The following is a 24,115-nucleotide window of genomic DNA, read 5'->3' as shown; positions in this document are numbered from 1 at the left end:
GTTTCTCAGATTCTTTCAGCCTGAAATATTTAATAGGCCAAGGTGCCATGTTTTAGGGTGACACTCCCTGAACCCTATCAAAAGCAACTTGCAATTTCTTACATACTCCTTTTATGTCACTCAATTTGACTCATGAAAGACTGTCTTTATTGAAGGAAACACCCTCCCCAAGGCTGACGGTGTACTCACAACACAACAAATGGTCTTGTATAGATGTTTCCCAATGGCAAACGAGGGGCCTCCAGCACTGCAGAAATGCACAGCACTTACCTTCTTGCTTTTAATTTTCCTTTTCCTTTCTGTCTTTCTTTTTTTTCTTTCTTACTTTCTATTTTTGCCCCCAGCGCCTCTATAAAGCAGCCGGGGAGGATGCAAGACACCAGTACACAATGACCCTGGGTCTGCCCGAGTTTGTCCGAGCGAAAACAAACGCGGCCAATCTGAGTGACGTAAGCCTTTCTTGTTGCTGAAGTTCAAGCGTGCTCCAAAGCCGTGTATGTCTGTGTCTGTGATGTGATCTAACAGTGGCCTTCCCGGCATTCATCAAAACTTTCAAAAAAATGTGTTTCTTAAATGCTTGTGTTAAATATACCTTTTCACAAATGCGTTGCATACATGCATGTCGGAGCCCGCTACAGCGTGCGCTAATGAGATTTTCTTCGCCAAATAGAAAGCTTCTGCTTGTCAGAAATCGATCCTGGAACACTGTACTACAAATGAAAGGGGTAGCCTTTGTTCATTGATTCATGTAATTTTTTTTTAAAAGAAGATCTACATGTGTTCCTACTGTAGGCAAAATACCAGGAGTCTTGGCGTAATCTCCGCGCTCAAGGCTACAAGCTGACAATAGACGCTCTCCCCTTCCAGGCTGCTCGGGTCTCTGGAGATATAGCCAGTGATGTGAGTTGAATGATATGACCTTCCATCTTGCCTAATTTCTGTTAACTTCATGTAAAACAATGTCTACAGCTGATTTTCCTGAATTAAAGCAAATCTATCACCATGTGAGACAGGATGTCACCTGCAGAATATATTAGTTATGAATGAGATTCTTTGATGGAGGGAGGGAAAGAAAGCTTTTGTTAATGAGATGCTAAATTCAGGCAGAGGCGTCCAGCAGGAAGGGGGCTACGATTTATGTCTAGTTGCAGGGTCTCGGCCACCACCCCCTGTAACGTGGACACTGCCTGCAGCCCTAATGTGTCTCCCTCTGGCTCTCTGTAGTTTCACATGTCAGTGTTAGGATTTGGCAGCCACTCTGTTGATAGCATCCATAGCTTTGGGACATGAAGGTGACTTTCTCTTTCCCACAAACAAATCACAGACAATGTGGACTTCAAATAAATGGATCCTGTCTTTTGGGCGTAACGTTTTTGCCAAGTGCGAATGGATAAGGCACACATTTCTCTTTTACCCTTTCTGATAAATTCCTTTCTGTCACAGGACACACACGGGGAGGGGGCCCGTCCTTCAGTTCTGAGGATCTGGTTGTAATTAGAAAGGAGGAATGGAGGGATGTTTTAATTGTTCATTCCCCTGGAGGAAGCTTGCTCTCAGGCCAACCTCACTGTGGTTTTTCTTCTAATCATCACCTCCTAGTATAAGAACGGGTGATTTTTCTAGGGTCTACGATGAAAATGCACAGATGGAGTTCAAGCAGCCTGAGTGCTGGCCTCTGACGGGCTGGTCTTCCTCCTTTCAGTTTCTCTACAGACATGACTTTGCAAAGGAGCGAGGGAGGCTGATCGGGGTCCGGAGTGTGAATGATGACCCCCGGCTCCAGCACTGCCAGCGGATGGGCCAACTGCAGAGTGAGCACCAGTACAGGCGGGAGGCGGTGGGCAGCCAGGCCCAGTGCCACCTGCCCATGGACATGGTGCACCTGGTCCACGCCAGGAAGGCCCAGGCCCTGGCCAGCGACCATGACTACAGGACACAGTGCCACGAGTTCACAGCGCTGCCCGAAGACCTGAAGATGGCCTGTGCCAAGAAAGCTCACGCCCTGCAGAGTGAGGTAGGGGAGGAGCCTTGCAGACTGCACACCAGCCCCCAACTCCCTTCCCACCAAGCCTGGGTGTAAATCTCAGCTTCTTCCTTAGCCTTTCAGACACCCCCTCCCCCCAACAATGACTTGCTCGGCCTGTGTTATCTAGGTTGGAATCAATCAATCGTTCAGTAAATATTTATTGAGCACCTACTATGTGCCATGCAGTATTCCAGGTGCTGACGATATAGCAGTCAACAAAAGAGCCAGAAAAATCCCTGTGCCCATGGATCTTCCGTGATATAGGAGGGAGATACAATGTGATAAATAAAATGTTTAGCGTGTCGGAGGGTGATACCTGCTGTGGAGACAAACAAAGCCGGGCAGTGATGGTGATGATAGAAGAGTAACTGTAGCTGTAGCTGGCACTTCCTGACTGCTTGTTGTTCCTGTCGCCCTCGCTATGCTGTGAGGCGGGGACAGCTGTTACTTGTGTTTTAAAGATGAGCTCATGTGGGAGGTGCCGGGGCAGGACTACTGAGAACCCACACTTGGCTGCTCTCCCACAAGGAGCTCACTGCAGGGAAGCCATGCTTTCTACAGCTCAGATGTAAACACCAGAAAGGGGAGGTCCTCCCCCGAGCAAGGGTGCCAAGCAAGGGGGTGGGTAGACCCGCCCCGCCCATGTTAGAGTGGAAGGCTCTGGAGTCAGCTCCTCGGGTCAGTCCCATGCCTCCTCCAGACCGTGTTTTCCTCCGCTGGGATGTGGAAACGATGATAATGTGGTTGTGGTCCGCACTTACGGGCTTCGTACGCATTGTCTCTCGAGGCATGCCCTGGAGGGAGGCACGCTTGTTCTAGAGCCTAACCCACGGGACGGTTGTCACAGTCACCCTCATCGTTCCTATCAGGGTTTCTCAACTCGGGCACCTTTGACATTTGGGCTAGATAATTCGTTGTCATAGGGGCCTGTCCTGTGTGTCACAGCATCCTGGCCTCTACCCACTAGCAACAAATAGCACCCCGCCCCCCACAGTGTGACAATCAAAAAGGTCTTAAAATATTGCCAAATGTACCCAGGGGACAAAATTGCACCCTCTTGAGAACCCAGTTCTCATTTGAGAACTGGTCTATAGGAAGCACTTAGCCAAGTGCCCAGTCCATAGAGGCATGCTGGTGAGTGACAGCTGGGTTTGTTTTGTTTTGTCTTGTTTTGTTTGAGGGGAGGGTGCTAAATAATTTTTTTATTGTGGAGTTCTGCATACTGTAGAATGTTCAGCGACTTTTTTATTTTTAGTTTTTCGTGTGGTTTTTTTTATTAGTCTGAGGTGTACAAAATGTCAAGTATAATTAAATACATGTATGTGCATATCACACACTATATATGTATGTCACGGGAGTGCTAGCTGTTTTGACTGTGTTCTCTGCACCAAGCCTTCCGATTCTGGTCGCCCTCAGGCAGTGACTGCCCTTAGTTTAGTTACGGCACAGGCAGAGTATTATAAACACATAATCAATGTTTAATTGTGATACGATGATTGAACAAATTGAATTGTCATCTAATTATTAAGACGATCTGCGTTGTTCACTGTTAAGGNATTCACTGACTCCTAAGATGTACTTTCCTTGTGTCCCTTTGGAGATTGGCCCTGTAGTACAATGTAAAGTGTGCAGGCTTTGGAGACCAACAGATGGAGACTAACATTCCATATGCTGTGTGATCTCAAGCCAGTCACCTACCCTCTCTGAGCCTCACCTTTTTAACCCGTCAAATGGGGATCCTCGTACCTCCTTTGTTTAGTTTTTTTTTTTTGAGGATTAGCACTATGCTAAGCATTGTGCTTCTCTGGTGGCTGTATATGAAATGGTTATTCTGAGCTTGGTGCTAATTTCTTGGTAAAAATACAGAAGTCTAGAATTCCAAGCTCTTTGAATCTTGAGGAATCTTGCTCACCCCTGAGAGGGCTCTAGGACTTCCCTTCATGGTAAAGCAAGGACAGGAGGGTGTAGTGCAAGGCACTGGAGTAAAAGGCGGTCAGTGGCCAGCGCGGCTGCCTCAGATGGGCTTACGGTTCGCGTGTACGTCGATTAGGAGCTCCGGGCAAGCCAAGGTGGCCTCACTGTGGGAATTTAGATTTAACTTTGTGCTTTGCTTTTCCAGCGAAATCTCTAAAGCGAGTGGTTCTAAGCCTTATGGTGCATCAGCACCCCCAGAGAAACTTTAAAAACAAATCCAGAGGCCTGGGTCCACTGACACTTTACTGACTCCTGGCCTCCCAGGGTGCGTGCAGGCGCGTGTATATTTTAAGCTGCACAGTTGTTTCCGGTACACGCCCAAAGCTGAGGAGCGCTGGCTCTCGAGTGAGCCCCGCGGAGAGCAGATCTCGACTTCCAATGTCGTGTTCCTATTCATGGCAGAGGACTAGCTCTCCCTTTCCTGTGGTCAGGTATCCGAGTCAGACCACCCTGTCCTCTCTGCTTCTTCATCCTGTTGCGTTCTCAGGTCGTAAGAGCAGGTGACAGACTGGATTCCACGGGACAGATTAGCAGCCTTTGCAACCTGAGGTTTTATAACTAGCATGTCAAGAGCCGGTTCTTCTTCTGGTTTTTATGCCTTACCGAGTCTTCTTGTTCCTTCTCGTGTGTGAATTCAGAGTAAATATCGCCAGCATCCCCAGTTGTTCAAGTACACAGCTGTGACAGACACTCCCAGCCTCCTTCAGGCAAAACTCAGCAACCAGCTTACCAACGAGGTAACATCCCCTGATGGCTTTGGAATGGGCGTTTTAAAAACTGCTGGGTTGTTTAAAATATACGTGACTCTTTGTGGGGTTGAGGCGGGCAAAAAGCATGGGTGTTTGCATGGAGTTTTAGAAGAAAAGAATGTCATTATACAGAGTCTAAACATTTTCTAGAAGGAAAGGAGGCCTAATTGGAAATCTGGCTAAATCTAGAGTCTCGCTGGGCCGGCTGAGTGGCTCAGTTGGTTAAGAGCTCGCTTAAGAGTTTGAGCTCTGAGCAACAGCGGTTCGAGTCCGGCCTGAGCTGAGCTGCTGCTGAGCTGCCAACAGGTGGCAGGATGGCTCAGCTAAAAAAACAAAAAACAAAATAGAGTCTCGCTCTTCAAGGGCACTTGCAGACCGTAGCACCAGTGTGTCCTTGGAGCTTGTTAGAAATGCTGACCCTCAGGGCCCCCCTGCCAGACCCACTGAATCCACGTGGTCATTTAGCACGATCCTCATGTGTTTTCTTTGCACATTAAAGTTTGACAAGCACTGGTCTGTCGTTCCTTGGTTCCATCCAGGGAGCTATGGGATAACCATTTTCATATTGTCATTCTGATGATGATTATAAGGAGGATTTATGGTTAGTGAAGGACAGTTCTGTCGTATGGGTGTCAGGCTTCTCGCATTTCTACCTCATCTTCTCACTCACCATTTACCCGGTTCACACTTGAATATCTCTAACAGAGGGGGATGCAGGGGACGGGATCTCGTTACATAAAATCATCATTCCGGGCCTACTACTTCTTAGTGGCTCTCTAAATTTGAAATAGAAAGTGAGCTTGGCAGAGAGTTAAATTTTGTATCATCTCTAGTTTTTACGATTCTCCTTCTGACTAAGTTTTAGAAGTCAGTTGAGATTTGGCTGTTTATACTGTTAGTTTCCACTCTCACCCCAAGTCAAAAGGTAAGAAGTAGCATCTTGGGAGAAGAATGTCCAAGGGGGTTGTGTGGTGCGGTTGCCAGTTTTAAATTCCCGTTTAATCTTTTTCTGCCTGCTTTGGGAGCTGGGCGCTGTGAGGGTAACAACGGCGCTTACAACAGGCCTCTGGGCTCAGAGAACTCAGTAACCACAGGCCCATTTCTGACCACGAGAATAGATGTTTTTGTACTTGGCCGAGCCGCCCAGGGCATCCTTGGCGTGATACCACCCAGGGAAACATCCAGNGGCCACACACACACACACACACACACACACACACACCTCAAAGATGCACAGCCAACTAATGTCATTTGTCCTTCTGGTTGTGGGGACTGGCTCTGTCCTAACTAGCTCTGTGGCGTGGTCAGGTCTGTTGGCCTCTCTGGGTTTCAATTTCTTCCTCAGTCAAGTGAGAATTTTGGCTAGCTGACCCCTTAGCTCCCTTCCAGGCTGGGGCACTCTGTGATTTTGACCAGTGACCACCAATGGGGGCCTGGAGACTACATAGGTGTTTTGTTTGATCTGCAGAGGGAATTAACTGCAAACCTTTAAAAATGGGTAGTTTTACCTAAAAGTTTTCAACTTCTGGTCAGAAGTTGGGCCTGGATTCCTCCAGGCTACAGCTAAAGTTGATGACTGAGAGCTCCATTTAGAAGGGGTCTGCGCTCTCCTGGTCATGCCCCCCCCCACCCCCATCACCACTTCCTCCTTCCCTCATGGATGCTACCTGTCTGGCTCCCAGAGGCATCTGAGTTTGCAAGCCTTGATTTCAGCCCTCCGGGTGCTGGCACCTGTGCATGTACACTCTCCCCTTGTACATATGCAAGTTGGCTCGTGGCAGTGATGAAAGCTGATATGTGGCCAACACTGTTACAGAGGACCAGACACTTCTACATGCAGTGCCTCATTTGACCATCAGACCATCTCTAGGAACTTCATCTGGTTATTCATCCTGGGTTTACTGCTAAGGAGACCTGGACTCTGAGTGGCTCAGTCCCTTGCCTAAAATCCACTAGGGAGGGGCAGGGCCAGGACCCAGAACCAGCTCCACATCTCACTCCACAGCTTCACGTGGTCTCTGCCTCAGTTTCCCCACTTCTGACTGTTTTTCCCTTTCTGTTCTGGGGTGCCGACCTAAGTGCATGGGGTTGCACGGGGATTGTCCTTGGCTTTATGCAAGGGGTGAGGGGAGAAAGCGGAGGTGAGACTGGGAGGCGAGGCAGGGGCGGCTGGCGCTGTGGGAAGGCAGTGGGCAGGGTGGAGGGGGAGGAGCTGGCCATCGTGTAGCTGACTCACGAGAAGCGCTGAGCGAGCCTCACAGGCCTGCAGACAGCTCCTTCACGGACCGTAGCGGAGCTTGGCGTCTGGAAATGGGTCTCTCCCTCCCTCCCTCAGGACGTATGTTGGCTCTTGGGAATAGCCACCCCTCCGAGCTGGCTTTCCAAGCATCCACCCACTAGCCCTGGCCCCCAGATTTCCCAGGAGGTTAGCTGATGCTTTGAAGAAGCTCTTTGTAAGCTAGCTTGAGAGGAAATCCCCTGGTGTCTAAAACCTGAACCTGAGAGGTAGAAGGGAAGAAAGAGTGATGGTAGGGTTCAGGCTGGCCATGCCTCCTCTGGCCTCTGGAAAATGGGAAGCACTAAAGTCTTGAGCAAGGAGATCATTTACATTTTACCTATCCCTTGAACTTCTGTATTTCCCCAATGCGGGAGCCATGGGCCATTGTCATCCCAGACAGTGACCTCCAGGATCCAGGGGTGGTAGAGCGTCAGGACCTGGAGACCAGTCCTGCTTAGTAAGCCAGTCCCCACAAGAAAGAAGCCCGGGCCCTGCCAGGAACATCTCCCGGGCTCACCTGGGACAGTGACAGTGCAGTTGCTCTCCCTCATGGTCCTGATGCAAATGGTGGCTTTGAAATAGCCACTGTTGATCTGTCTGCCCCTCTAGGTGAATTACAAGAAAGGCTTTGAACACTCAAAGGTGCAGTTCCATCTGCCGTTGGACATGGTAACCCTGGTGCATGCCAAGAAGGCTCAGAGCCTGGCCAGCGACCAGGACTACAGACACCCGCTCCCCCAGCACACTTCCTTGGCGGAAGACCTGAGGCTCAGCTGTGCCAAGAAAGCTCACCAGTTGCAGAGCGAGGTAAGGCCACCTGACCTCTCAGGGCTGATTGGACCATGAGGCAGTGACCTGCCAACTCCTGTTGGCTCTGGCGGGGGCTGTAGAGACTAGGAGTCCTAAACCTGGGGTTTCTTTTGAAACACCGCCCTGCCCTACCCCTGTGTTCCTGCCTGGCTCTTAATAAGCACAGCTGCACACATCTAACAACAACAACAACAATTTATTGATTATTTCTGCTGAATTTTAAGCATTATTTTCATGCATGATTTCATTTAAACCTCAAAATGACCCTATATCAATAGTGTTTGGCCCCATTTTTCAGAGAAATTATACTGAGACTTGAAGAAGTTAAATAGCCTGCCCAAGATCCCACAACTATAAATGAGGAAAGGGGTGCTAAGTCTGGAGGTGTATTCCTAGCTCAGCCGCCTGTTTCCTGAAGCAGGCAGACCCAGGAGGGTTGAGAACACTGAGGATGTCCCCACTCCCAAAGAGATACAGGATGTCTCGCCCCAACAGGCAGCAGCATCCTGTTTGGTCCTCACCTTACGTCCCAGCTTGCTGGGTTTTTGTGCTGTGAGATTTGCAAGTAATGGGCCTGGGTCAGAAAAGAAAATACTGCACCAGACCTGTGCCCTGGTTTGGCAGTACCTGCAAGGTGAGCAGTGCTCAGACCTGGACATCCGTGGTCGGTTCAGATTGTATGCCTGTGTATGGCGTTTACTGAATAACATAAACTGTCAAGAATCTGAGAGCGACTGTCGACTCTGGGAGCTGCCACGCTTTGCTTAGGGGCCCTTTGTCACTTGAGCAGAGCCCTCGCCTGCCCCACCTCTTGTTGTGATAGAGGCTGGAAGGCAGCGAGGCCCCGTGGTGGCTTAAGGGGAGTGAAATTGAAGACCCTTTAAACTGTCAGCCAGATCACTCAGGTACCCACATGCGCCCCCTCCCACACAGACACAGGCCTTTGCCAGATGATTCCGGATTCATTTATTAGTTCTTTCTTAACCCATGATTAATTAATGCCGCCCTCTGCTGCTGGGTTTTGTTTTAGAAGACCTATTAAACCATTTCCACTCTCACCCNAATCCTTGAGATGGGAAAGGGGAATAAGGATGGAAGTCCATCCGGGGAAAAGCTCTCCTGTGGAAGAGCCGTGGTCTCTCATGCCTCCGGCATGTTGATGTCCTCTCACATCATAGCTTATAGTTAACAGCAGAATTACCGGATGTTAACTAGACCTCACTCCTCATTTGACACCCATCTCAGCCGTGCGCTACAAGTGGAGCGTTCACTGAGGGGAGGTTTCAGCCTGTCATGTTCTGCGCTGAGACGTAGAACTTGGGAGAGAATGAGTGCGTGTCACCGTGCTAGCTATAAAATCGACGTGGAGGCCCGGCACCCGTGATCCTGTCTCTGTGGGGAGGTGGCAGCTGCAGCACCTCTGTCTCCTGGAGTTTAGCCGGGCTGATGGCGGCATGGGGGAGGCTTCTGGGTTTAATGCCAAGCGTCTCTCCACCCACAGAGGTTATACAAGGAACAAGGAGAGAACATAAAGCATCATTACACGCAGACCGCCGACATCCCTGAAGTCCTGCTGGCCAAGTTGAATGCCATGAACATCAGTGAGGTGAGGCTGATGGAAGGGCCCTGGTTTTAATTATTCAAGATCAGGGGACCTAGGCCATTGCCCAGCATCCTATGCTCAGAAGGGCCCCGCACTTGGTTTGATCCTCTGCTGTCACCATTTTGAAATTTGTGGTATGTTTGAACAAGGGGCCCTGCCTTTTCATTTGCACTGTGCCCTGCAAATCATATAGCTGGTGGCTGGTCATGCAGAAGAGTCAAACTCATAAGAATAGGACTAAGAAAACTGCCTTAGTACAGAGGGCATGTGTGCTGAGGGGCTGGAATAGGGGAGCATCAGAATATAGACGAGCATATTCAGCAGCTGTGCCAAGTAGAGGCTTGGAGGATTTAAGCCCTCCCCTCTGTAGGCTCTGTCAGGACCCCCTTTCCTGCTCTGTGATGGAAACAGCTGAGTTTCCTTATCCCACCTTAAGAACCATGCACATACAGCCTCATGCCTCCTTCTTCCAAACAATCGCTGCTCAGAGAACTCTGAGTCCGTCTGACTCCATAGCTCTTACTTTTTAACATTCCCCCCACCCCTCCATGGCTCTCCCCTCCAAGGGTGGGCATGAGGCAGGATTCAGCTCTTCGCTGATTTTTGCTAAGCCTCAGTGATCTCTGACTCCTAAATGGGAGAAAACCCCACACCAAACCAGATTCCCATTTTGGTAGCAGGAGTTGGGTAAGTCACCAGGTCACACGACGGTCTTTATTTGTGCACATCTTCCCAACAGACGCGGTATAAGGAATCCTGGAGCAAACTTCGAGATGGTGGATATAAACTGAGGTTGGATGCCATCCCATTCCAGGCTGCAAAGGCCTCTGGTGAAATCATAAGTGATGTGAGCACCCACGTCCTTTCCTGTGGCAGTGTTTGATGCTCACCAATTTTTAGCCCTTTTGCCCCTAACCCCAGCTTTCTTTTGCCTGTGGATAATATCCTCTCCTCTCCCAACTGGACTGTGTTAGGGCAATCAGATAACGACCAGTGAGAAAGAACATGCCTTGCAACAAAAAATGCCCTTGCTTCAGTACAAAGCCAGATGCTGGACTGTAAATATGGACCCCGGGCAGATGAAATGCACCCTCCACCAAGCGCTTTCCTAAAGCAAGTCCATGTGAAGAGGCTGTGAACAATGCACCCACCTTCTTCCAGTGTGGGCCGCCCAAGCACTAACTCGTTGTCCTTCCATTTCATATCCCAGCCCTTTAGNGGATGTGGTCGCTGACTTGCAATCCACGGCCCACTTAGAAAGGCTCTCCACATGCTAGAAAGTCATGCTGCAGCCCCCAAGCGCAGTTCACAGCATGACTCCGGTGCTCTTGTCAATGGCTGATCCTAGGGCGGAGTGAGTCCTCCTGGGACAGGACAGGCCCCAAGGAAGACACGGAGGCCACCTGGGAGAGGTGAGGGGACCCGAGCTGGGAGCCCGAAGACCTGCGTGGGAAGCCCAGCCTCGTCACTTGCTGGCTGTGGGTCCTTGAGCAGCCCCTTCCCTTTTTAGGCCCCCGTTTTTCCAATGGAAAAGCAAAGAGTTTCCATTTGATTCATGAGCTCAGATTTCAGGCTTCACTGATAAATGTTTGTAAAATGGTGGCATCAACATAATGTCAGGTTTTTGTTTTACTAAGTAAGGAAAAAGAGAAAAACTAAATACTACCTCAAGCTACCCTTTGTAGCACTGTTATTTCTGACAAGAAAGGCTATTTCAATACTAAAAACAAGTGAGAAAAAGTCGAAAAAAAAGAATCCTTCCCAGGAAATGGTAGTTGGCAAACTGAGGCTAACATTTTACGAAACAGGATATGTATTAAAATTTCGAGTGCTGAGAAATTATAGCTTAATTTTTAAATTACCATATTATGCTTCCTGCACTATTTTACAAACTTCAAGTTTGTTCATTTCGGGGTCTGGATTCCAAGATGCTGTGAACAGTAGACCCCACAATGTGTGGAATACTTACTCTGGACCAGGCATTTGTTTAAATATTTTGCACCAACTATCTCATTTAGTATCTAGGCAGGTGCTTCCATTTTTACGGATGCAGCGACAGAGTCCCCTATAACCTTAAGTGGCATGCCTAGGGTTACCAACCGGCAGGAAATGGCTTGCTCCAGACCAAACAGCAAGCACAAGGTAAAGCAGGGGTCTTGTCTCCTGACTTTGGCGCCCCCAAGTGGCTGGGTTAGGAATCAGGGTGCTCAGGCTCCTGAGGGCTCTCTTACCAACTACCTACCAGCGTGGCTTGTCCAGAGGATAGCAGCTGGTGGCCCTTCTGAGACAGAACAATCTTATTTGAACACCAAAATTGTTCTGTCGATAGCAATGAGAACTCCTCCTTTGTAGGATAGTGTGTGAACAGAATGAGATAATGAGTCTAAAGCAATGCACACCCTATGCGAGATAGTGATTAAAATGATTCTTATCAATAGGACACAGTACTCTTTCCCCAGCCACCTCTTGGGTGCAACTGTTGACATGGTTCCTGTTAGAAATCAGGCACTAAGATCTGCAGCTTGTGCATTTGCAATACGATGCTCCAAAAAGGGGGTGCCGGGAAACCCCCTGTGTGAATCTGAAGGTGACTTCCAGGCCTTAATATGTGCAAGGGAAAATAGCGAGGCTGCCTCATGGGGGGTTCAGTTGGGCAGCTTGAGAAGGTCTCTTATGATCTTAGAATCCCCCTTCGAAACCATCTTGGGGTAGCTGCCTTTCCTTGACTCTTCTCCTCCCTCCCCCTCTTTCATCGTGAAGTCTGGGGTACGCGTGTTGTTTTTAGGGTCTGCGTGAATAGTCAAAGCTGGTCTGGGAGCTGAAATATCAATAGACAATCCATTTATGAGAGAGTCTGAGGCGCAGTCAGATCTTTGGGGAACCCGCATCTTGCTTTCTGACTTACCTGCGATCGTACTGTTCAGCTCAACAAAAGGCAAGTTGAAAGAGCGTTCCCCACTTCATCTTGATTATGAAAGGAGCAAGGCTGGGCTGTGAAGAGGCCCTGTAGGATTATTCTCTCTAACTTAGAAATTTATCCAATTTTCTCTGTTCTTTATCAGAGTGGAAGGCAAAAGCTTTGCCGGTGTAGACTGAAAGATCGCGGTCTAAAAAGCCATCTTAACTGACATGGGGTTTTGAAACCTGCTCCTGAACCCGACTGATGTGTCTCCCTGTGCCAGTTGGAAAGCAGAGTCGGATTTGTACACGGGCATTACCCAGCAGACAGTAGATCAGAAATGGAGGCCAGCTGTGAGGAACGCTGTGAATCCTGAAATGAAAGAACACTAAAAAGGCTGAAAAGGCTGATTTCTGGAGCGATATTTTGCGTTACAGCACAGCTTATATCTAAATTAGAGAATTGCTATCAACTTCATTTAGACCCAAATTTTAGACTTCCTTAGAGAGTCGTTTTCACCTTTAAAAGTGCCTAATTTCCATAGAGAGAAGAAAGAAAGCATTGCAGGAGACTGTCTCACCATAGGTAATGGAGGGCAGATCAAGGAATAGTAATAAAATTTAAGGCTTTAGGAGACCTCTGATCAGATCTATTGTCTTTAAACACCATTTACTATTTTTTCCCAGGAATGACGCTTTAGTTTTCGTCCTCTGAGCCCTTAAAAGGAGAAAAATGGGTAAAGCTTAGCCCATTTTTGCAACATCATCAAATCATGAGTAATGGTTGGAGGAGGGGGTAAACTGAGGCACGGAAAGATTAAAATGGCTTCCACACTATGAGCTGGTTGTATCTAAGTTTGTTCCAGTTTTTTGAGTCCTGCTATGATTGTCCTCCCTCCCCCCACTGCCATAAGGAAAAATAATAATAATCAAATGTATAGAGTGGCATTTGCCCCTGAACACTCTCAGGTGTTTTCATAAGAACATGGTTCTTAGGACCTCCGCATCACAGGGAGAAACTGAGTCACATTTTGGTAAAGTGATTTGCTCCGAGTTACAGCAGGTCTGACCCGGAGCTCAGCACTTTAATCAACTGAGTGTGTAAATGTTTCGATGTGGGCAGCCGGCCAGTCACCTCACTGCCGGAATGAAACAAGATCATCAGGGCTGGTCCTCGGCTTGGGCACATCTCAGCTCTTTCGTTAAGTGGTCATTCTTATAGGTCATTACCCTCCTGCCTCCGAACCTGCCATTCCACTGGTGGGGTCTTCTTGTATCTTGTGTATGATCCATTATTTAATTTTGGCAGTGTGCACAAACTCAGATGGATTGACTTAATGACATGCAGATTGCGCTCTGAACGAAGATGTCAGGATGTTGTGATGAAGAATTATTATGAATGCACAACAGGCTGAGACACACCCCTGATAAAAGTCAATGCTTTTCCTCTTACAGTTGCGCTATAAGTCAGACCTGACGGCCATGAAGGGAACAGGATGGCTGGCACTGAGTTCCCCACAGATAGAGAGTGCCAAGAAGGCTGGAGAGCTTGTCAGTGAGGTACCATCAACCTGACTGTACCATAAATGCAACCTAGCGTTTATTTCCTTCTGAAGAGGGAACCCGCGTATGGGGTGGAGGTCCCAAGAGGGCTCCATGGCCACTGGACTCCCAGTGCTTTTCTGGCATCATTTGTAACCAAATCCTAAAATGGAACAGGACTTCTCTCCAAATGAATTCACTTACTGGGGAGTTAAAGACACACTCCAACTTGGGCAGTGAAAGATGGAAGATGCATTAGCAGGTTCTCAAAAGATACCTCACGTACAATTATGATCTAAACTGGCCCGTTATTTTCATGGCGGGGGGGGGGGCACAGAATTTGCCACCCACCCACTAAGTTTACTCAGAGGGTCTAGTGTCCAGGGGTTCTCTGATTCCAGATAGTGTTAAAAGCTACACAGCAATCATTCTGGTAACTGAACTCCTCCTTTATTGATAGCCCGGGGATTCTTGCCCTGGGATTCTCCTCGAGGGTGGCCCTGCTTTCTTCAGCTTCTTAGTAACTGAACTTGCTTGGACAGGGTCCCATCAGGGCCACACGGATGCTCAGTCCTGCATTCTACTGAATTCCTTGTGATGAGCTCCAGTATTTTGCAGCCCCTTGTTTCTACCTGTAGAATGTTCCTTATCACAGAGGCAGCTTGCATCTCTTCTGTGTTCTTGTAACATGCCCACCAACAAAAGAGACTTGTGTTCCAGTAATGTCATTGGCATATTTGATACTGAGTAGGTGGGGGTGAAGCTGCATTGGGAAAAACACACAATGTTTGACTGTTTTCATGGGGATTTTTGTCTTCCTCTTACAGACCAAATACCGCAAAAGACCAGACAGCATCAAGTTCACCTCGGTGGTTGACTCCCCGGACCTGGTTCATGCCAAGAACAGCTACATGCACTGCAATGAGGTGGGTGTTTTCTCCTCACCCTTCCCAGGCACTCAGTAGTGGGTAGTGCCGCTCAGTGGTCAGCGATTAGGACCACAAGCTCCTACTAGGATAGATGTTGAGTGCACACCTTCTGTCTGCTACTGGCATGCTCTTAGCCAGTGACTGAATCTCTTCTAACCTCAGTCTCCTTATTGGAAAGGAGGGTCAGGATAGCAACGCTTTCATAAGATTAAGTGAATTAAATGAGGATTCAGTAAATCAAAGTACTTGAAGCTTTTAGCAAGTATCTGGAACATAGTAAGTCCTCAGTAAATTCCCCTTGTTATGTGTGGCTTGATTCATAACGATAACAATCATAAGCATTATTGACAACCCTCTTACCAGACACTGGATCAGATGCATCTCAATTGTTGATAGATGGTGATGGAATTATAAGTTTAACATAACCCAGTTAGAAAAAAAAAAGAACAGCTGTATTAAAAGTTTCTTTCTGCTTTGCTCTCTGTATGGTTCAGCCCCATTTCCTCTCTCCTGCATTTATTTCAAAGAATAAGAAGTTAAATATTTTTTCTCTGGAATGGTCAAAGGATTCGACTCTGCACACACCATGACAAAGCTGCACCATTGTCACACAGGGTCTAAGTGCCGTACTGAGCATTTCACATTTGGAAAGCCCAAAATGAATTCGGGAAAGGGCCGCAATATTAAATATTACAGTTTCCTCTCTAAACATAGATGACTCAGACACTTCCTAAAATTGTTTGCAATCCTTAAATCGCTGCTTTATAAAGAGCAGCTAAGATAAAGCTTGAGTTTTAAAATTATGTCTTCTGGGGACCCACGTGGACTATGAAAACTTTAATTTTCTGAATGCCAGTTAAGCTATTTTATAATAAAAAACTACATAGCTGTGTGTCTTCTTCTTAATGTTAAATAACAAAGGCGTTGTGGCCTCTTGTTACTGGTAAAAAGCTTATAAACACTTCTCAGTAGCCAAGAGCCTCTGAGGTACCCGCCCTCCTATGCGGTTTGTAGAGCACACAGGTATGGCCAGCCAGGATGTTGGTGTGTGGCCCATTTGGAGCACGTCTTGATGAATATTTTAAATAGGGACTATTTAAAAGCAGCCACCCTACCTGTCCCTGGCCACCTGGGCCCTCCGTCAGGCGGTGGGCTCTGGAGGGAGGCTGTCCACGTGCGTGCAGGCGGGGCTCTGCCCCTGTGGGGCAGGTGGGCACTCGAGTGGGAGGGGCAGGAGAGAGGATCAGCCTGCTCCTCACCTGTGCTTTCAGCAAGTGTAGTTCCACCTTGACCGTGAGCCTGTCTTACCCGCAGCGCCTGTACCGGTTGGGGGACGCAGAATCCCTGCACAGATACACCCTGATCCCTGACCACCCCGATTTCATCAGAGCCCGCCTCAATGCCCTGCACCTGAGCGATGTAAGTGAACCAACAGTTCATGAGGGTGTGCCTGTTTCTGTCAAATTATCTGTGCCCAAACTGGATTTTATTTGTTTTTTAAAAAAAGAAAAAAAAGTCTTAGGAAGGAGGACATGGAACAGAAGGAACACTAGACTGAGAGTGGGACAAACTGCATGTGTGACTTTGAGTCACTTTCCTTGCTGGGTCTCAGTTTCCTCAACTGTGAAATGGGGCTAGAGCTGGGCTAATGGTGCCTGTGGTTCCTTCTAGCTCCACAGTCCTGGTCCTGGACATGGCTGCAAAGACCTCAGTGGGGTGCTGGGTTCCAGTCAGAGGAGTGGCCCCTGGCCCTGGCAGGGGTAGATCCCTGCTCTGTTTGTTTCCTGGACACCGCTCCTTAGCCATTCCGAGGGTAACTCTGGAGACAGAGTGGCTCCATCTCACCTGGCAGTTTGGAAAGATGCTGCAATTGTGGCCCATCGGGTCCAAATACAGTTTGTTCCTTTGTGCGCCGGGCTGTGGCCGCCAACACTTCAGTTCCCCTTGGATGTGTGCCCTTTGCGTGCATAACCAAGATGCCGTTTCCTAAACCCAGGCTTGATGTTAGCAGGGGTTGGAGGCCCCTGGCTATAATAGAATAGGCGGCTGCTCGGCCAGCAACGCTGTGATCCTGGGATAACAGGTAGCGAGGCGGCAGAATCAAAAGATGCTGTCAGATCAGAATAACACAGGCTGAGTGTGTCAGCCTGGGGCTGCGTGGGGCCTCCCAGAGACGGCCATTCTTCCCTCCCTGGCCTGGCCATTGTGTCCTGGGGCTCCGTGCAGATCAACAGCTGCTACCATTCACCCCGGAGGTGGCCGCCTCGCAGGGGATGGTGAGAGGCGCCGTCTAGTTAGCGTGTGTATTAGTTTGTTGCGTTTGTAAAGCCCTGTGGGATCCCACGCAGTGAATGCGAGGTGCTTTGTAAATATGAGTTATTATGACCATTTGAGGCTTTTGAGGGATGTGCGAGGGATAATTTTAGAACAGCAGCTCTGGTGGGCTGACCTCCCTCTGAGGAAGCGGGACCTCCCCCTCAGCAGAGCTTGGACAAAACATCCGCCTCGTTAATGCTTCAAGGATGTGGGGGGGGGGCAGGGGAGGGGGAAGGCCAGGCCTCCATGTGAGGAGCTATTGGAGGCCCACGCAGCCCTGGAAACTGGGATAAAACTGCCAGTCGGTGTGGGGCCCAGCTTAAGGAGGACCACCACCCTGCGCTGGCGACACAAGCATCTTTCCTCTGCAAGAGACGCCAGTCTGTAGAGTCCTGCAGCTGAAATTAGCCACCAGGGCGTGCAGGCATGGAGAACTCATGAACCTCTTTTGAAAGCGCACTTCTTCGGGGGCGGGTAGAATACCCACAATTGAATCAAGTGCTCTGTGAGGAGGAAGTGGAGGGAAAGTGACCTTCCTGGGCAAAGAAAGCCATTGAGATGTGTAAGGCAGCCGAAATAACTAAAAATCAAATGACTCTAATGTGTGAGGATGAGGACAAAACTGTGCCCACGGTGATAAAGAAGAGGAATGCCCAGGGTTCCAAATCAAAGAGCCTGCGGAATCTAAAGACCCCCAGTGGCAAGGCAAAAACCTCAACAGAATAAAACACTCAGGAAGGAAGTGATGACAACCAAGCAAATAGTATACAGGGAGAAGTGAGCAGGAGAGGGGAGCCAGCGCCTTGGGGAGAAGCCCAATTTCAGCCATGCTCCCTCGTTGACCGTCTGTTACAGAGACTCAGAAGCTGGGGTGCATTGGATATCAAAGTGGGGGTGACGTCGTAGTTTGATGCTGTGTAAAATTTGGTGTCGTTACCTAGCCTGGATCTGGTCTGGAGGCTCTTATTAGGAAGACACTGACAGTCCCCTGGATCTCCAGGGAATGATAAGGGGGATGACTCTATTGGCTACTCTAATATTTGTGGGTCCCCCACCCCCACCCCAAACAGGAAGCACCATGCTAAAGTGAATGGTCGATCAGTCATTTTCTGAGTGCTCCTGTCCTTCTATGCGGCCCTCAGTCCTGCCTGCTAAACTCAACAATGACCCAGTACATCTAATCACTTGGGCCCTGTTTGAGATCCATCAATTAGATTATTATCCCAGTGATTATTGGTTCTGTATTTCAAGGCCCTTGGACATAGTATTTGGCTCCTGATTTGCAGTGTTGGATGTTGGCGTTAGAGGCGATGTCTCAGGTGAAGGTGGACAGCAGGACGGGAAAATGATAAGATCCACCATGCTTGGCCCAAGCACTTCATGGTCCTCTCTAGTTCCAGGCCCAGTGGTAGGGTGGGTGAAGTTTTCATCTTTTTATCCGCCACTGCTCCTTTGCTTAACCCTGCCCAGCCCCCTATAGAACAGAGCCCCAGCCTTGACCTCTATTTCCAAGTGACAAAAGCAAGGTTCTTAAGGGCACCCTGACCCACTGTGGCTCACGGAATGAGCAAGCTGCCGACACGATCTGGGGCTGTCACTTTGTCATCTGCTGGTGATGTGCCTCTCCTGCTGTCTCCCTTCTCTTTGGCTGAATAAAGGACAGATCCTCCATGGAGATCTCCAGATGATCCCTTTCATGGAGCCATTCCCTTATCTTGAAAAAAAATATTAGCTACATGAAGGCATGAGAGATTTTGATGCCTCTGTCGGTGTTGTAGGTCTACCTGAGGACTCAGAGGTTATGATTACAGACTCCCGGAGGGAGTGTGAGAACAACTTGAAAAGGGAAAAAAATGAAAGAGGAAGATGTGAAATGCATGGGTCAGGAACTCGGCCAGGTTCTTGACAATCAATTTAATTCAGGTGAAGGCCCTTCTGTCACTCAATGCAGGTACCACGGGTACATATGAGATGCAGCGTGCTTCCTAGTGATGGAGTGACATGATTCCAAAGGTAGCCGAGGAGCCCCCAGGAAGTCAGTGGAGCTAATGAACACGGGGGTACCAGGACCCAAAGAACAGCACTTTCAGCATGTGGAAGTAACAGAGCTCTTGAACTTTGAGCTCTGGCTCTACAACAGAAGCTGAGGCACTGAAAGGAATGCAAACACAGGACGAAGTGGGGCGGGGGCCTCTGATACCAATGGGATGTGGCAAACGGGCCAGCGCCACAGAGCCCACGATCCACAAGAGCAGGGCATGATGCTTAGGTTGGGCTTAGAGCTGAAGCCCTTGGCAGCCAGCCCCACTAATCCTAAAGCTGGGAGGTCCCCAGGATGGACAGCAGACCATGGACCCTGCCGTTCTAGGTACCAGCAAGGCAGAGCGTACATGTTTAGGAACTGCTCCCACTAAGAACCAACACATGGCAGACATGGAGTGACTCACTCCCTGCTCACTCGTTTCTTCATTTTCATTACCTAGAAAGTCTACCGAAACTCTTGGGAACAGACCCGGGCTGGTGGCTATGACTTCAGGCTGGATGCCATCCCATTCCAGACTGCCCGGGCATCCAGGGAGATTGCCAGTGACGTAAGACCGCATGCTTTCTCTCCCTCTGTCACTGATAGGTTTTACTCGTGTTTCCTCACGTCTGTTGAAAGGCAAACCACCAGGAATCACCACTGAGTGAAAGAAGAATATAGGTTTTATTTTCTAGAATCTTAGCCAGAAATATGGAATTGGGGAGGGTTGTATTTCCACTCCCTCTTTTTTTTAAAAGAGCCAGTCTTAAAAGTTGTTGTATGTGTACCTAGAAGCCAATCAACACGTGATTGATTTGTTGATCTGCAATAAAGGTACTTCTTTTAGCTGAAATGCAGTGTGAAAGGATTGAAAGAGATTGGGTTTTCCCTCTAGATTGACTTGAGCTAAGATCGTGGCTCACTCACTTAGGACTTAGCTCTCTGGTCTTGGGCAAGTTGCTTAAATTCTTTGAACTCAAATGTCTACAGCTGTGAAATAGGGAGCTAATCCTTGTCTCCTAGGATTGATGTAGAAATGAAAACAAAATGGTTTTCAGTGTCATATACATAGCAGGTGTTCAAAACATGGCAGCTGTCATTATGGAAGAGGAAGGCATCATTGACTAGACACGTGATCATTCGTGACCGGCTTGTTACTGGTTCACAATGAGATAAGTACAGACATTGAGAGCAAGCTTTTAAAAACATTTTCAGCAACTGGACATTGTGACATCTAAGCATGTGACCTGTGGGTTCATCTCATTGAGCAGTGGGGAGGCCAGTTTGAGTGTTTTCAAATACATGTGGTACTGCCACATATCAATCTCAGGCAGGAGGACCACATATTGGATTTGATGGATTGGAAATTAAAACAGCAAAACAAAATGAATCCGCTTCTTCAGATGGTTTGAGGACCACTGGACTGGGTCCCTGGAAGCTGGAAAGAATCAAAGGAGGAGTGGCTGCTGAGAGAATGTGCGTTCTTCTCTTCCTGTTGGATTGTGAATTACAGCAGCGATAATACCAGTAGCCACCACTCGGTGCCAGACAGGAAGCTAATCTCCCATTTCACTGAGTCTTCTCAGTGGGGTGGAGGTTTATTCTCCCATTTTATCAGATGGAGAAATCAAGGATCAGAGAGACTCAGCAACCGGCCCAAGGCCACACAGCTAGAAGGTAGCAGAGGGCGAAACCAGGCCTACTATCATCCAAAGCTGTGCCCTTCACCCACGGTGGAATTTCCTGCTGAGCATCCTGTGGGCTGGCCCCGGGGGAGAGGTGGGCCCCTGTGACCCATCTCTTCTCTCTGACCTGCAGTTTCGGTACAGAGAAGCCTTCCTACGGGACCGGGGCCTGCAGATCGGGTACCGCAGCATCAATGATGACCCAAGGATGAGGCACTTCCTCAGTGTCGGCAAACTCCAGAGTGACAATGAGTACAGGAAGGACTTTGCTAAGAGTCGGTCCCAGTTCCACAGCCGCCCAGACCAGCCCGGCTTCCTCCAGGCCAAGAGGAGCCAGCAGCTGGCTAGCGACGTGCGTTATCGGCAGCCGCTGCCCCAGCCCACCTGCGACCCGGAGCAGCTGGGCCTGAAGCACGCACAGAAGGCGCACCAGCTGCAGAGTGATGTGAGCTGCCCTCACCCGCCCCACCAAGGCCCTTCCCCTGGTGCCTCCTCAGAAGAGATGGCCGTAACCCCACATCACATTACCTCTGGGAGGAGCCAGGCTGAGATAGAACCCAGGACACCTAATACTTTAGTTCTAAAAGAAATCGTAACCATAAGTGCTGTTTATCGAGTCCTCACTGTGAGCCAGGCTCTGTGGCAAATGCTTTCCAAGCATTGTACCATGTGGCCCTCACAACAACCCCATTTTGTTATTCAGATGAGGAGTGTGAGGCTTAGAGAGGTTAAGTCGCTTATTCACGATCCCACAGCAGATTAGTAGCAGACCTGAGATATGAGCGCCATCTGATTTGATGTGAGACCCCAAGCTCTTGATTGCTATGCCACACTGTTTGCAAGGGATCTTAGCAATGACCTAACCCAGCCCTTGTGCTTTTCTTTTTTGGGGGACGCTGAACCCCAGCGAAGGGAATTCACTGCCCTATGGCCACAGAGCAAGTTAAGGCAGGAGCTCAGGCTTGAGCCAGGTCTCCCCATCCACCACCCCCATTGTCGTTCCCATAACTTGAACAGAAAGATGCAAAGGACGGTGACATGCTGGGCTGGCTCACAGCACATGGGGTCCTCAATGTCAGAGACTTCCTGCTTTAGATGAGTCTGCTCCCCCTTGTCCTGGCTTCTCTAACACCGATACATTGTCCATATCGCAGCCTCCTTGCAGCTTATTCGCCCTGTGGCCAAATCGCCCCCAACCCTGACGATTTATTCCTCTTGCTTCCCTCCTTCCCGCAAGGTCAAGTACAAATCAGACTTGAACCTGACCAGAGGTATTGGCTGGACCCCTCCTGGCTCCTACAAAGTGGAAATGGCTCGGCGGGCTGCAGAACTGGCCAACGCAAGGAGCTGGAGTCCCCAGGGGGCTTACGTGAGTAGCAAGCTGCCAACCCGCTCCAGCTTGCAGGGCCATGGGGCAAGGCAAACTCATTGTTTCTTTTCAAACTTTATTTTTGGCCAAAGATCAGCTGGCTCGAAAGACATGTGAAATGCAGCTCAAGCAAGGTGCCTAATTTCATGGGTCTGAGATGACCAGGCGAATGACACGCCGGTTAAACTTCCTACAGGGTTTTCTCTGAAGTCACAGCCATTAGTTGGGCAGAGACGGACCTGCCGGGGCTACATCAATCCTGGGCCACGGCAGCGTGGGCTGAGCTGCCTGCTTGCTCATTACACTCGCAGAAAGGGTCAGGGACTTGCTGGCTACAACAGTCTGGGTTTTGAACCCTACTTTGTTCAGAAGAAAGGCGCCACGTCTAAATGAGAAATTGCTTTTGCTTCTTTCTTATTCTTGCCTTGAGGAACCTTTTTCTGCGGGAGGGTGGAGGAGGGGGAAAGGGAGAAGGTGAACATTTTAAATGCTCCCGGGCATCATAGACAGCTTGTCCAGGGTGGGTGGGTGGGGGAGAAAGAAGGGTGCTTCATTTTGACTCAGGGAGGTATCTTTGATTTCTGTAGGGGGGGCCAGAGGTTGTGGCGACTGGAGATAATCAGAGGGGGGATGTGAACCCAGATGCCGCTGAGATTCTGCACGTCAAAAGGAGGAAGGCTCTGCTGTTGTGAGCAAGGGGTGTCCACCCGGGATTCTCGAAAGAGAAGCTGAAGAGGAAATTTGCACACCAGAGACATGCTCAGATGGCTTCAGCTTGAGCGAGCTGTAAAAAAAATGGCACCCCGGCCCATCCCCTGATCTGCCTTTATTAAAATAACAATTCTGTGAAAGCAGATGGAGAGTGTTGTATTTTTGGTCCTCGGTCTAATACCTAGAAGTGGATGGCTGGTTCTGTTGTGTGCCTTGAGCGTCTGGGCTGAGGAATAAAGATGTCAAGGTGACTTCCACTGATGCTGGGCATTCTGAAATCCCACATTTGCAAATGTCCGAGGTGGAGGCCATCACCGAACACTGATTTTTCTAGAAGATACAAATGTTTGAAGGGAAGCAAACGTAATATATTTTGGGTTGGTTCTGTCTTTTCTTGGGTGACTCAGGAGGGAGCCTGAAATGGTGGACATGCTGGTCCAGGGTGCCCCAGGCCAAAGAGCATGGACACTTCACTGCGGTGTGGCCTCCTGCAGGCTCCCAGGGGGGGTCTGTTGCTGCCCACGAAGCTTCGCCTTGTCTGAGTGCTGAGGAGGATGGGCTCTGGAGTTCGGAAGACACCTTAGAAGCTAGGCTCTTTGCATGGTGGCTTTGATCCACTTCAGGAATTTGCTAACTTGGGTGTAGACCCCTGGCTTCTTCCCACATTCCAGGCCCCAGCTCACTATCCCATAGATGTAGTAGGTGCCATTCCTCTCACAGGTCAGAGGGCCTCCAGAGTCACCCTAAGGAAAAAAGACAGGGGAGTTCAGCTTTGTGAGTCAGAGCACATTCGGAGACACCCCCACCTCCTACGAGGGGATGCCAGCGGGTGTTGGGGTGGCCTGCCCTGGAAAGCGGTGACAACACTCTTCCTGTGACTCATGTGATGCAAAGCTCCGAGGGGAGAGAAGCAAATACCAGCACATGTCCCTGAGTCAGTGAGGACTTGGCAGAGAAGCCGCAGGGCTGGGGCCACAGCACACCCAGACTGTGGGGAGTGTCAGGCTGGCCCTGTGGCCACAGAGGAGCCACTCAGAGAGGCTTAGCTTGCTAGTCATTTCTCTCTCTCTCTCTCTCTCTCTCTCTCTCTCTCTCTCTCTCTCTCTCNCTCTCTCTCTCTCTCTCTCTCTCTCTCTCTCTCTCTCTCACACACACACACACACACACACACACACACACACACACACACACACACACACACT

At 49.2% G+C, this 24,115-nt stretch overlaps 2 protein-coding genes across 3 annotated transcripts in view; one reads left to right on the top strand and one right to left on the bottom strand.

Moving 5' to 3' along the window:
* The window catches only part of NRAP (nebulin related anchoring protein), a 79,753-nt gene extending 56,700 nt beyond the window's left edge, over window positions 1–23,053 (top strand). The window contains exons 20-32 of the mRNA XM_019646569.1: window positions 345–449; window positions 793–900; window positions 1,703–2,014; window positions 4,639–4,737; window positions 9,339–9,443; window positions 10,180–10,287; window positions 13,794–13,898; window positions 14,708–14,806; window positions 16,124–16,228; window positions 19,609–19,716; window positions 20,967–21,278; window positions 22,071–22,202; window positions 22,790–23,053. Coding sequence (XP_019502114.1) covers window positions 345–449; window positions 793–900; window positions 1,703–2,014; window positions 4,639–4,737; window positions 9,339–9,443; window positions 10,180–10,287; window positions 13,794–13,898; window positions 14,708–14,806; window positions 16,124–16,228; window positions 19,609–19,716; window positions 20,967–21,278; window positions 22,071–22,202; window positions 22,790–22,894 — 1,803 coding nt within the window. The 3' untranslated portion in view covers window positions 22,895–23,053. The remainder of the gene's footprint in view (window positions 1–344; window positions 450–792; window positions 901–1,702; window positions 2,015–4,638; window positions 4,738–9,338; window positions 9,444–10,179; window positions 10,288–13,793; window positions 13,899–14,707; window positions 14,807–16,123; window positions 16,229–19,608; window positions 19,717–20,966; window positions 21,279–22,070; window positions 22,203–22,789) is intronic.
* Window positions 23,054–23,148: 95 nt separating this feature from the next.
* Window positions 23,149–24,115, bottom strand: part of HABP2 (hyaluronan binding protein 2) — a 32,186-nt gene continuing 31,219 nt past the window's right edge. For both annotated transcript variants that reach the window (XM_019646651.1, XM_019646650.1), the window contains exon 13: window positions 23,149–23,656. In XM_019646651.1, coding sequence (XP_019502196.1) covers window positions 23,501–23,656 — 156 coding nt within the window. In that variant the 3' untranslated portion in view covers window positions 23,149–23,500. The remainder of the gene's footprint in view (window positions 23,657–24,115) is intronic.

This window comes from Hipposideros armiger, unplaced genomic scaffold (assembly GCF_001890085.2).
Source record: "Hipposideros armiger isolate ML-2016 unplaced genomic scaffold, ASM189008v1 scaffold_105, whole genome shotgun sequence".
NCBI classification, from domain to species: domain Eukaryota; kingdom Metazoa; phylum Chordata; class Mammalia; order Chiroptera; family Hipposideridae; genus Hipposideros; species Hipposideros armiger.
Note: the sequence above shows the minus strand (reverse complement) of the source record. Positions and strands in the feature narration are given on the sequence as shown.